This window comes from Mandrillus leucophaeus, unplaced genomic scaffold (assembly GCF_000951045.1).
Source record: "Mandrillus leucophaeus isolate KB7577 unplaced genomic scaffold, Mleu.le_1.0 Scaffold59, whole genome shotgun sequence".
NCBI lineage: Eukaryota > Metazoa > Chordata > Mammalia > Primates > Cercopithecidae > Mandrillus > Mandrillus leucophaeus.
This window is the reverse complement of record NW_012106363.1, coordinates 4,744,672-4,758,720: the sequence shown is the minus strand read 5'-3', so window position 1 is coordinate 4,758,720 and position 14,049 is coordinate 4,744,672. Positions and strand designations below refer to the sequence as shown.

General features: G+C 45.5%; 1 protein-coding gene across 3 annotated transcripts in view; it reads left to right on the top strand.

Moving 5' to 3' along the window:
• Window positions 1-11,935: 11,935 nt before the first annotated feature.
• Window positions 11,936-14,049, top strand: part of B4GALNT2 (beta-1,4-N-acetyl-galactosaminyl transferase 2) — a 36,645-nt gene continuing 34,531 nt past the window's right edge. Inside the window, exon 1 of one of the 3 annotated variants that reach the window (XM_011999315.1) lies at window positions 11,936-11,987. Coding sequence is in view for 1 of the 3 variants with exons in the window: in XM_011999313.1 (XP_011854703.1) it covers window positions 12,940-12,953 (14 nt within the window). In the remaining 2 variants the exon portion in view is untranslated. Of the gene's footprint in view, window positions 11,988-12,922; window positions 12,954-13,120; window positions 13,371-14,049 lie in introns of those variants that run through there. The other 2 variants (XM_011999313.1, XM_011999314.1) reach the window with 2 other exon arrangements.

Here is a 14,049-nt window from a genome sequence, read left to right as displayed (position 1 = left end):
CAAGTCTGCACCCCCTTTGCCCTGCTCCATGTCAATGATACACAACCATTCACCCATCCTTCTTGACTCCCAGGGTCAGGCTGAAGTCAGCTGGGCAGCATCCTGGACTTCTGTCCCTTCCTCACTGTTCCGGACTTGGCCCTGCCCCTTCCTGACTGTCTTCTTATCTCCCCTGCATCTCTCCCATTCTCACTAACCTAGACCCTCCGCTTCAACCAGGCAGCAGGGCAGATGTAGGCTCTATATCCTGTGGAACTGATTCTGGTTCCCTCTGTGTCCCTCTACAGTTCTGATTTTCACTTTCCTCATGTGAAAGGGAGACAAATACAACACTGAAGACCCAAGATTGTTCTGAGCATCAAATGATAGAATAAAATTCATTCATTCCTTTCTCCATCAGATGGTTTTTGAATATCAACTACGAGCCAGCCCCTATGCTGGGGATACAATGGAGAGCAAAACAGGAATGGCATTGCCTTTCAGGGAACAGGGGAAACAGATAGCAAACAAACACACACAGAGTAATATGCAATTACAAACTCTGATCAGTGTTGTGACTGGAAGGTACTGGATGCTGGCTGTCAGGGCACGAAAGAGGACTTGGACCTAGTCTGTGGCTAGGAAAGGTCTCCTTGAGGAACTAACATTTAACCAGAGACAGAAGGGTAAAAGTCAGAGAAATGAAGCACAGGTGAGTGGAGGAGTTTTTTTTCTTTTGTGTGTGTGTGAAACAGAGTCTTGCCCTATTGCCCAGGCTGGAGTGCAGAGGTGTCACCTCAGCTCACTGCAATCTCTGCCTCCTGAGTTCAAGAGACTCTCCTGCCTCAGTCTCCCGAGTAGCTGGGACTACAGGCATGCACCACCATGCCTGGCTAATTTTTTTGTATTTTTAGTAGAGAGGGGGTTTCTCCATGTCAGCCAGGCTGGTCTCAAACCCCTGGCCTCAAGTGATTCATCTGCCTCAGCCTCCCAAAGTGCTGGGATTACAGGTGTGAGCCACTGTGTCCAGCCTGGAGGAGTGTTTTGAAGAGAGGGAATAGCAGGTGAGAACTTGAATAAGCTTCACGCCTCACTGAGATCCTAGCACAATCTGTTTAGAACCTTCCCCACAATTGAGGACCCAACCCCACACACAAATTGCTTAACCCTCATCCTTGAGCAAGTGACACCACTTGCTTTTTCCTTGAGATTATGACAAGCCTGGATGTTTTGTTCCCACTTCTTCAGTCCTCTGAAGAGCTGACCCCTCATCTTTTTCCTTTCAACATACATTTATTGAGCATCAGCAAAGGCTGAATTTGAAGAAGAGGAAGGGTTACTGATGATTTGGGTGGGAAAACACTCCCAGCACTCATGGGAATAGTTCATTCAGTCAATGAATGGTGCCTACTCTGAGCCAGGCCTATGCAAGGCTCTGGGAACAGAACAAGGAATAAGACATGGTCCCATTCCTCTGGAGTCAAGCAATTGCTAACTGGCAATCACCACCTTGTTGGGGTGGCCCAAATTGTTCTACCTTCTTCTTCCCTGAGCACTTCTCTTGGTAGGAATTGCTGTTTTAACTAGGCCAAGATGCAAAGCTAGCTTAATCAGTCTTCCAGGAACAACTTTCAGAAAACTCAGTTATGGCACTAGAATCTGTTGGCTCAATCTGCTCCCATGTGGACCACTTGAAGCTTCTCCCATAATGGATGAGTAGACAGGGGCTTGATGGTGAAAGGTAAAAAGAGTTTGTCCTTTGGCCCAGCAAGACCAGTGCCAGAGGTGGGTATACTGGGCACTGGGAGTAGCTGGAAAGACCAAATATAAGGGAGATTCAGGTTACTTAAGAATTTGCCAATTTGTCAAAGCTGATTGCTGGAAATGGGTCCACAGCCAGGGAGAAGTGGAAGTCTTGTAAAGGTAGTAAAATGGATCTACCACAGTGAAAAAACCTGGGGTCACCACTAGGGGAAGCTACCCTCAGACTGATCCCAGACAGGGCCTGTAATGTGATGTGCACAGGCTGGACAGCCATCAGGGCTCCAGGTGGACTTGGACAGCCATCTCTTCTTTAGTCCTCAGTAAGAGTTAAAGAAAGAGGAAAGAAACACGAAAAGCAGCTCAACAGTCAAAGACAGATTTATTTTGGAGAATAAACCTGAGAGGGGCTTCTGGCCGATTTTGGTCATGAGTGCTCTCTCTTACAGACTAAGAGTATTGGTTTTAGGGTGAGAGAGTTTATCACAGGCTTGGAATGTTTCTATGTGTGGGAGAAATTTATTGCAGGTTGGAATGTCTCTGGTCAGAGAGGAGGCAGTCTTGGGCTGGCATGTCTCTGGTTGGGGAGGGATTTATCTTATGGTTGGAGTGTTTCTGGTCAGAGATGTCATTTGTGATTTATGGTCATGCTGACCTTAGACATTAGGCTGATGCCCTTTGGATTTAGGTGGTTTTTGATCAAGGTAAACTTTAAAATGGCGGTGCTTGTCCAAGATGGTGATACTCCTGCTCTGTCAATCCTGACCCTATAGTTATAAAAAGGATGAGGGGTGGTATGTTCTTTCTGGCTACTTCCTGCTGATTGGGGGACAGAGAGTTTTCTGGTCTCAGATTGACTGTAGGAGTAACACTCTGTATTTGTTTCTGGGTAGTTGTCTGTGAAATGGCAATGATCCTTTCAGTTAAAAATATTTGAAAAAAGGTTAATTAGGCAGGGTAAGAACATTAGTCCTAGGTATGTTATTAGAAGAGAAGGCCCAGAAATGGGATGACCCATGCTATTATTTTGTTTCCAAACTAATAATCTGTTTGGTTGTTTTGGTATTCTCTTACCTTTTCAGCCCTTTCTTTAAATTTTTCAGCAGCGTCTCTTACTAGGCCCAATTGGCTGAGATAGAAACAACATTCCTTACCTAATGAGAGGCAGAGGCACATGTTTGGAAAGGCCTGTGTGTTATTTTCTGTTAGTAACCATTTTTCCTGCTATGAGGATAATAATTAAGCAAAATGCTACAGTAACTGAGATTCTCTGTCTGATATTCCATCTTGAGGCTGCTACGGTGTATAATCCTACTGCAAATAGTAGAGTGAGTAAAGCAGTTCCCACAGGGTGGCATAGTCAATAATTTCCATTAAAAGGTTTTAATATTTGGCTGAGAAGGAGAGGTAGGAACGACAAAAAGCATTTGGTGAAGTAGGGGTGAGACTGAGTAAGATGAGTAGTTCTCACTTAGTTACTTATTTTTTATGATTTTCAGCTTAAGATTTCCTGTTTCTTTACATTGATATTTAGGATGTTCCTTTGGGCTGTCAGGGGTTGCTTCCTCAGCTTTCTAGGCTTTGACTTGAGTGTGATGTACCCAGGAGTTGATTCCTGTAACAGATACTGTCTCAATTACCCTGGGTTCCATGGACTTACTAGACGTGGGGGCGAAGGATTCTGGGCACCCTCAGTTATTAGTTGTCAGTGCCAGCAGTGAAGAGATTTCCTCGTGTGATGATCAGAGGCTTAGAGGCAGCGCCTGCTGAAACAGCTAGTTTTGAGTTCACAGGGCTTTAAGAAAGCACAGCTTATTTTGGAAACTTGTAGCCAGGAAAGTTAGAATTTAATTTAAACTGTAGAAAATAATAAAAATTGAAAAACATTTTGCAACACTAGAATTTAATAACAGGTGTGCTATAGTTTTTGAAACATAATTTCCTTTCTTCAATTTCCCATTTTTATTAAAAGACAAATCATGGTAGGAATGGCTTGTTTTATTACTCTTGGCTTAATTATTTGCATACAGTGCAGCAAGAATAATTATTTGTTACATAGGCCTTTTAAATTGGCATTGATGGAACTTTTTTCCACAGAAGGAATCTCAGATAAGACTTTTTAAAGCTGAGCTCAGCCATGGAATTGTACTATTAAATACCTATTAGTTTCCCCTTGAGATTCCAAAATAACTTGGGGTTCCTGGCCTATCAGAAAGTGACATTCTTTACTTACTGCAGATCAGAAACCCTGTACAGGGACTGTGTACACAAAACATGAGGCCAGTTTCCCAAGGGCTTCCTTGGCTTCATAAGTCAGGTTTGATTCCTTAAAGGAAAGCACACCATTCCAGTCAAAGCCTTGGTAAAATAACCAGTTTTTCCAATTGTGTCCTGTTACAAAAGAAAACAGATTCTTATTGCACTTATGCAAATAACTATATTGGCACAACTTAAGAATACTCAGTTTCCAAATTCTGGAGAAAGTCAGGTAGAGAGAAACAGGTATGCTCCAAATTTTGTTCATGGGAGTATACTAAATTGTTAAAAGCCGTCAATAGCTCAAAAGAAGAGTTTCTTTGACTTTGAAAAGCAAAACAAAGGATTATCACTATTTTAAGCAAAACGTCAAAGAGGTCACTTCAGTCTCCTATTAGTTCAGTTAATGCAGTTAATTTCTGTCCTGCTTGATAGTAATGAACATATTAGCTCTTCAAAAGTCCTGAATGTTTTTCCTCTATTCTGATGTTACAGTCTCCAAAGTTATCCAAAACTTCCATTCAAGAGCACCTTGTTAGAGCTTTATAGCTGACTATAAGACTATCTTCTAAGGAGGACCAAAACAACGCAACAATTGTTCATGGATGACAAAAAGTTTTAGAGTAGCTATAGCTAAAGTCACAATTGACAAGGATATCTGTTACCTTTGTGGCACACAATAATTTTAACATAACAATTATAATTATTACTGATAACATACACTAAGATATATCAGAATTATAGGAGTCTCCCATAACTTTGGAACACATGCCAATAACATATTTATACAAATATAGCCCAAAGAAAGCCAAACACCATTTTATATTTGATAATGCTTTCTGTATGATTTTATACCACATTTTACCATTATATTAGTGTGCTATTAATGTTAAGCTCAATTTTTAACAAAACCTTGTAGACAAATATACTCAATTTTAATGTTTGACCATAAGGTAAAGATTTTTATAGACCCTTTTTAACCCTTTATAATTTTTGCTAAAAATCAAGTTAGTGCTTTAAGAGAAACCTGTGCTTTTATTTTAATGCTCAATTTACAGAAAAACTGGATCATACCCCTTCAACTTTAGCCAATATGTTTACACAGAATTTCCTTTACAATTAACCTTTCAAAAATTGCTTAAACCTTCATTTTTATTTTATTAAACTTAAAACAGTTCTTTAATCTTTAAATCTAGGTAAAAATCCACATTACATTTTCATGCCTCCTTATAATCTTTTTACCAAAAGTATATGTAAACTTTTTTCAGTAGTCTTAAATACATGTCACACTGTTAACTTTTAGCAACCTTTACTTTTGTTGGTGAGTTTGGGATTTTATTTTTATTTATTTATTTTTGAGATGGAGTTTCACTCTTGTCACCCAGGCTGGAGTGCAATGGTGCAATCTCAACTCACTGCAACCTCCACCTCCTGGATTTAAGCGATTCTTCTGCCTCAGCCTCCCAAGTAGCTGGGATTACAGGCGAGTGCCACCATACCCGGCTAATTTTTATATTTTTAGTAGAGACGGGGTTTCACCATCTTGGCCAGGCTGATCTCGAGCTCCTGACCTTAGGTGATCCTCCTGACTTGGCCTCCCAAAGTGCTGGGATTACAGGCATGAGCCACTGTTCCCAGCCAAGCTTGGGATTTTAATTATGTACTAGGTGTAGAGCCTAGGACTAGACAGAAGTGCAGATAAAGTCTGACTTATCCAAGCATTTAACTCCATGTGTCCTAGGTCTTACCTAGCTTCAATGAATCAATGAAGGCCAGTTGTACAGCTAAGAGTTATAGTGGCATTTTATAAAGCATGCAGGAGGCCTAATCACTTTTAAATTGTACATTTCTTTTTCTTTCTTTCTTTCTTTTTTTTTTTTTTTGAGACGCAGTCTTGCTCTGTCGCCCCAGGCTGGAGTACATTGGCACAATCTTGGCTCACTGCAGTCTCCATCTCCTGGGTTCAAGCAATTCTCCTGTCTCAACCTCCTGAGTAGCTGGGACTACAGGCACATGCCACTACGCCCAGCTAAATTAATTTTTGTATTTTTGGTACAGGCAGGGTTTCACCATATTGGTAAGGTTGGTCTCGAACTCCTGAAATGCCTTGGCCTCCCAAAGTGCTGGGATTACAGGCATGAACCACTGCGCCCACCCTAAATTGTACCTTTCTTACATAAATTTCCTTTTATAAAACTTTTTACGACGTACACAGACAATTTCTGACTTGCCTCAACTTTCTGATTTGTTGTAAACATTCCTTTCTTTAAACAATCAGTTAATTTACTTTAGGACAAGACGTTACCATATAAGATTCTTTTTTATATAAATTATCTTTTCTTTAATTTCAAGATTAGAAGTTAGGGTATTTCACTAAATAGTTCAAGATGGAGCTATCTTTATTAAACTAATATTAATGTTTCATTTATTAAACAATTACACAAGCAAAGATTATTCTGTTTGGGCTGAGTTACAGTTTTATAGCCTCTATGCCAAAATTTAACACCTTATAGTATTTGGCAGAGATAGGTATGAAATTGCTTGATAAATAAATGCAAACCAAAATGTATGCTGGCAACTCTTAAGACATTTCTTTTTATTTATTTATTTATTTATTTATTTATTTATTTATTTAGAGACGGAGTCTCGCTCTGTCGCCCAGGCTGGAGTGCAGTGGTGTGATCTCGGCTCACTGCAAGCTCCGCCTCCCGGGTTCACACCATTCTCCTGCCTCAGCCTCCCAAGTAGCTGGGACTACAGGCCCCGCCACCTCGTCCAGCTAGATTTTTTGTATTTTTAGTAGAGACGGGGTTTCATCGTGTTAGCCAGGATGGTCTCCATCTCCTGACCTCGTGATCCACCCACCTCGGCCTCCCAAAGTGCTGGAATTACAGGCGTGAGCCACCGCGCCCAGTCAAAACATTTCTAATCTTACTGTACCAGTAGGTTTTAAAGATTAAAGTCGTGCGAACTGAAGATCCTACAACTTCTACTTTGTCCTTAAAAATGTTTGATTTAAGTGCTTATTTTTCTTAGGTCAATTAATTAGAGCTTTTAAAATAGATACTGCACACATAACACGTATATAGCCACACAGACAACCAGAAAAAGATCCAGTAATTCTAAGATTTAAACAAAAATTTCCCTGTTGGATTAATGGCCTTCGGGTGAGGCCCTTTAAAAATAGGGCTAGGAAAACAATTTCCGGAACCTAATAAACAAGCATAGCTGGAAGACAAAGACAGATTTTGGGAAGTACTTAATCACCTCTAATTCTAGCGGTTGCATAGGGAAAACAGAGATTTTTCCCAAAATGGGATTTGTGGTGCCTTTTTGTTTTCCCAAGGAGTCCCAGGCCACCAGAAGTCATTTTAGGGTCTTTCATACATGCACCAAGAATGGCAAGGCAGAGTGGAGAAAAGTAATTCAGTTGACTGGGAGAAAACCTTTCCTAGGAAAATAAGATTTATGAAGAGACAAAACATAAAGGCCTTTTGAATATACTCGTAGCTTGGATATCCATTTTAATTAAGCTGAGCACCCCTTTTTTTTTTTTTTTTTTTTTTATCAGGGGTGAGGGTGAAGGTTAGAATTATGTAAATGTTAGGCCAAGTTAAAGGATTGGGTTATGTGCAGGAATTCCCTGTGGTAATGAGAGGGATTTTTCATAGAAAGATCCTAGATTTGATTTGCAACAAATCAGACATGGAGAAAGGGCATGAATGCAAGCAATGCCTTCAACCCCAGCCACTTGCCAGAGAGGGAGAATGGCAGAGATGGTTTGATTAGATGGAGCAGTTTTTGAACGGGTAACAGGTGGAGAAGCGGGGGAAGCGGGGTTTGGGGCTGAAGGCTTGGGGGCAGGAGGGGCCACCGGGTCAGAGGGTTCAGACATGCGAGGAGCAGATGCAGGGGGATGAGAAGGCAGAGGGGGTTCATCTGCAGGGTCAAAAGGGGTTTCAGAGGAAGGGGTTTTGAAGGAAGGAGTTTCAAAGGAAGGAGAGACCTGGGGAAGGTTTTCATTAAGAAGGATTTCATGAAGGGTGTAAGCTTGACACAGGGAGGGTTGGGATCTAAGGTAGAAGAAAGCCTGAATATAGAGAACCTCTTGGCATTTGCCATTCCTGGTTATAAAGTTGTCAAGGTCCCTGAGAATTTGAAAGTCAAAGGTGCCATTTTTGGGCCTTTGGCTTGAAAATTTAATTTGCCATTATTTAATTTTTACTGGGGCCAGGCCGTGTTGCAATAAAAATCCAAACACTTTGGCTTTATATTTCCTGTTAGCCAAGTTTGGTGAGTTTGTGAAGGAGACAGCCCAGTGGAGAGGATGTGGGAATGTGGGATTGTTTGGCACCCATGTGGACTGGTAAGAGGAAGCCGAGGGTGTCTGGTTTAGTTCTAGGCATTCCCAGTCAAAAGACAGAGACCTGGAATCCTCTTTATAAAGAGGATGGTCAAGTTGAGAAGAAATTGGGCATCCCCAAGATTTCTTCTAGCTTAGTCCCACTGGTCCTCTGAGGACTGGGATGGCAGACCTGACTTTCCCGAGTACCACAAGAAAGAAAGGGAAGGCAGATCTTACCAGTTAGCTGGATTAGTGTCTGATGTTAGATGTTCCAGGTGGACTGGCAAAGGGCCTCTTGGACTGGAGCCACAAGAGGTGGGGTGGGGAGGAGAGAAAAACAGAGAGAGAGAGAGAGAGAGAGAGAGAGGAGGAGGAGGAGGGAGGAAGAGGGGAGAAAGCGAAATACCTGATACCCCTTGTGGGCAGTCAGAGGTGGATTCCTGAGATCTGAGGGTTTTGAGGGCTCACTGGAGAGTAGCCCCAGCCCGAGCCTCACAGTCTCCTTCAGGTTAGTTGTCCTTGTCACACAAATCGCTCAAAAAATAAAGTGAGAGACAAGATGGGGTGGATGGCCAGAGACTCTCAGGATCCAGTGGGATGAGCAGTTGCTGTCCACTGCTTCCTGGGTTGCAAAAGAGCCTCTATCCCCAACACCTGTCCTGGCTTTCAGCACCAAATGTAAGAGTTAAAGAGGGAAGAAACACAAAAAGTGGTTCAACAGTCAAAGACAGGTTTCTTTTGGATAATAAACCTGAGAGGGGCTTCTGGCTGATTTTGGTCAGGAGCATCCTGTCTTACAAACTAGGAGTATTTATTGGTTTTAGGGTGAGAGAGCTTATCACAAGCTTGGAATGTTTCTGTGTGTGTGGGAAGTTTACTGTGAGGTTGGAATGTCTCTGGTCGGAGGAGAGGTTATCTCAGGGCTGGCATGTCTCTGGTTGGGGAGGGATTTATCTTATGGTTGGAATGTTTCTGGTTGGAGATGTCATTTGTGGTTTATGGTCATGCTAACTTTAGCCATTAGGCTGATGTCCTTTGGATTCAGGCGTTTTTTTGATCAAGGTGAACTTTAAAATGGCAGTGCTTGTCCAAGATGGTGATGCTCCTGCTCTGTCACTCAGGGAAGCAGCAGGGCAGCTGCTTGGCTGTGGTCTAGGTAGTCAGGGACCACAGCTAGCTCTGCTATGGAGAAACCCTGATCAAGCTGAAAAACAGTAAATACATTCTCCTTTAATCCACTCTCCCTCCCTGCAGTCATCCCTAGAGCAGGGAGAGAGGATCAGCAACTATAGAGGGTTCACATTGGAACCACAGTCACCAATTACAACACGATTGTGAAGGAAGAGTTATGCCTGAACTATCCTCTTCCCTGCTTCCAAACCACAGAACTGATGGAAAAGAGTTTTCCTACTTAAATAGAGCTGGTGTGGGGACAAGAGCCACTTTATTTTAAATGCAAATCTACCTGGTTAACCCCCAGTCCCAGGAGTGCCTCTAAAATGTCTAGTTGGGCCAGGCACAGTGGCTCTTGCCTGTAATCCCAGCACTTTGGGAGGCTGAGGTGGGTGGATCACCTGAGGTCAGGAGTTCAAGACCAGCCTGACCAACATGGTGAAACCCTCGTCTCTACTAAAAATACAAAATTAGCCAGTTGTGATGGTGCATGCCTGTAGTCCCAGCCACTTGGGAGGCAGAGGCAGGAGAATTGCTTGAACCCGGGAGGCAGAGGTTGCAGTGAGCCAAGATCATGCCACTGCACTCCAACTTGGGCAACAGAGTGAGACTCCATCTTCAAAAAAAAAAAAATGTCTAGTTGATGTATTACTCTTTATGTATGAACACTTACTCATTGTAAGTTTCCTTCTTATTGTTGCAGAAACCATAAGCTGTGATGCCTGTAGTCACCCATGTATTCCTTCTAGGATACATATGCTTTTTGCCCAAGATATAAGCTGTGGTTTGAGGGGTTGTAGTGTAGAGATCTACTTGCCTTGTGGTGCCCAGGACCACACTTCTAAGTTCCCTTAATAAATCACCCAATACCAACAAACTGGATTTGTGTGCCTCCTCCTTTGGTTTCTCAGCTCCTTCAGCATTTGAGGGTCTCTTTGCGTATACAACCCTTTCACAGAACAGTTGGTGATACAGGGGGTTCGAGGGAGCCAGCACTGGCTTTAGAGACAGAACTCCTGGGTGAAAATCGTAGCCCCATTGCTGGCCACATAAGCTTGAACGAGTCATGAAAGATCTCATAGGCTCAGTCTTCACATCTGAGAAGTGCCTGACAGTGTTATTACAAGAGCTGAATGAAGGAGGGGAATGCATGTGGAAGCTCTTCCTAAGCAAGGAGGTGTTATACAAATGTCTTTTTTTTTTTTCCCCTACATGCACGTGGTCAGTACAACACTTTTCTGATTGGTCTTGTCAAAGAGGATCTCTTTTCCAGCCTGGAGCTAGAAAATAGTTACCCGCATTTGCTACATTAAAACTCCTTTCTGAGAGACTCCCTTTCTCTGCTGGCTGCCAAGGAGCTCAGACTTGAACTTGGGACTCACCTGCATCAAAGTTGTAGATCACACTGGCATTTCCTTCTACTCTTTTCCAAGACTCACTTTCCCAGACTCCGTCAAAAAGAAAAGCACTGGTCATTTTTTTTTTTTTTTTTTTGAGATGGAGTCACTTTCTGTTACCCAGACTGGAGTGCAGTGCCGCGATCCCAGCTCACTGCAACCTCTACCACCTGGGTTCAAGTGATTCTCGTGCCTCAGCCTCCCAAGTAGCTGGGATTACAGGTGTGTGCCATCACCCCAGGCTAATTTTTGTATTTTTAGTAGAGATGGGGTTTCACTATGTTGACCAGGCTGGTCTCAAACTCCTGGCCTTAAGCGAGTCACTTGCCTCAGTTTCCCAAAGTGCTGGTATTACACACGTGAGACACCGCACCCGGCCCTATTTTGCATGCACTTTCACGCCATATTTAAAGATTCTTGCCGGTCGTGGTGGCTCACACCTGTAATCCTAGCACTTTGGGAGGCCGAGGCAGGATGATTGCTTGAGCTCAAGAGTTCAAGGCCAGCCTGGGCAACAGAGTGAGACTTCCTGTCTACAAATTATTATTATTTTTTAATTAGCCAGGTGTGGTGGTGGGTGCCTGCAGTCCTAGCTACTTGGGTGACTGAGGTGGGAGAATCACTTGAGCGCTGGAGGTCAAGGCTATGAGCTACGATTACGCCATTGCACTCCAGCCTAGGCAACAGTTTAAAAAATAAATTCTCATATTTGTGACAGCTGGGCCATTAGAATACAATATAATCATGCGTGAGAGGAGCCATGGGAAACACTGAGCCTGGCTTATGAAAAAGGTCCTGCAAATCTAATTTCATCTGAAGTTCAACAGACTCTTTCTTCCAGGCACACAGGCGTTATGTGGCCCCACGGCTCCCTTGCCCGTTAGAGGGATTCAGCCACACCCCAGCTTTCCAGTCCCTGGGGTCTTTTGCCAGGACAGTACTTGTGGAGTGTGGGGTGAAGTGGAGGGTGGAGGTGGGACCAAGGCCGAATTTAGCGACCCCCAGCATAAGCTGCGGACGGCTCAAGGCCACGAGGTTGGAGTGCACGGGAACACAGCATAGCCGAGGAAGGAAAGGTAGGGACTGCGGTGATAGACTAGAGGTGGACGCGGGGATTGTGTTTTTCTGTAAGCGGGAGAGAGAAGCGCGATCACCAGTGGCGGAGGAGAAAGGTCCAGGGTAGAGATGGGGGCGCTGGGATGGGGGCGGTTAGGAGAGAAGGGCGGGGGCCGGATCGCTGCGAGGACCGGCTCCGGTAGCCGGGGGAGAGTACGCAGGCGCGGGGCGGGAAGCGCAGGGGACGCAGCTCGCTGCTCCTGGTGGGCGAGTGGAGACGCTACCGACCCTGGGTCACGTGAGCCTCCCTGCCCCGTCTCGCCCACCCCTTTCCACACAGAAATTCGGGGACTCTTAGCTCGGACCACCCACCGGTAGAGTCCGGAGGGTCTGGAGGTGAGCGGTGGCGTCTTATAACTTAGCTCCGAGTTCGAGGGACAGAAAATGCACGACTGGAAGCTTCAGGTCACCCAGACTTGGTTCGAATCCTAGCGTCTGCACTTTCCAGCGGATTACCCCACTTTTCCTCGGCTTGCTCTTCTGAAAGGTGAGCTGGTAACTGTCCTCATCTCGTAGGGCCGTTGTGATGAATAAATGACCCCGCGTAGATGAAAAGCGCTTAGCGCGGAGCTTACTGTTTACCTAGCGAGTGTCCCAGGCAGGGGCGGTGGTCATCCTTGTCGCCTTCTGGAGTTCTCCTGGGCGCGGGCCACTGGCGGGTCTGTGCGCCGCGGGGTCCAGTGGTCCCCAAACCACGACAACGATGTCTGGACGTGTCGGCGCCAGGCTGGGCGCACAGAAAGACCTAGGGCGTGGGCGGGGAGTGGGTGACGGGGGCGGGGACAGCCCCAAGCGTCCTGCACCTGCTCTGCTCGCCGAGAATTTGCCCGGGTCGGTGCCAGGGCAGGGCAGTCGGAGGCCTGGCTGCTAGGCTCCGCGACATCCGGCCGTCCGAGGGCGGCGGGATTCGGGATGACTTCGGGCAGGTGAGTGTACCCGGGGCAGAGCGGGGCAAGAGGTGAAACTTCGGGAGCCTGGATCGCCGCGGGTCCTTTCTGGAGTCTGCAGAGCCCGCAGATGCGGGGGCCACAGACGCCGGAGCCCAGGGAGCTGGCGGTTGGAGTCTTAAGTCCAACCGGTTCCCCGCATAGGTGTCTGCAGACGCGAGGTGAGGGCGCCTGCGAAACGAACTCTGCACCCCCAGGAACGGGGAACGCTGGTTTTCCGTGGGAAAATTCCACGTGGAGGTGGTCTCTTGCTGTCAGGAATGTGTCTCGGGGACGCCCGAGTGTGAGAATCGGCTCGGAACTGCGGGGATCGGGGCTGGCTGTTTGCTTGGAACTCAGAGGCGCTGACCGGGCCTGGGGCCCCTTTGCTGCCCACGGGAGGAACCGCCGTCAGGGGTATGTAGGTGCCCGGGCGCGGGGATTGAGTGGGGCTCTGGACAGTCGGGAACCCCGGCGGCTTGGTCTCCTTCACAGTCCGCGCTGAGTCAGGGAAAAGTCGGTTTTCAGATCCAGGCGCCCACCGCAGGGCAGAGTGAGCGGCGGTTGTGTGGCCCCGGGTGCTAAAGAGCCTCTACGGAGTGATATAATAATTAACGGGGTAAAGTCTAAATTAATTTTTATAAGCTATGAAGAAGGATCAGGCACACATTTTGTGTTCTTTTATCCCCGAAGTTTATTTTGTTTGTATTTTCCAAAACTCTAAAACAATTGTTAAACATTGACAAAGAAGTCATCTCACAAAAATACAAAAACATGTTTGTGACATGACATCTTGTAAGCATGAAAAAGAACACGTTTGGCTGGGCGCAGTGGCTTACACCTGTAATCCCAGCACTTTGGGAGGCCGAGGTGGGCGGATCACTTGGGGTCAGGAGTTCAAGACCAGCCTGGCCAACATGGTGAAACCTGTCTCTACTAAAAACATAAAAATTAGCTGGGTGTGGTGGCAAGTGGCTGTAATTCCAGCTACTTGGGAGGCCGAAGCAGTACAATGGCTTGAACCCTGGAGGCAGAGGTTGCAGCCAGCCCAGATTGCTCCATTGCACGCCAGCTTGGGCGACAGAGCGAGACTCAA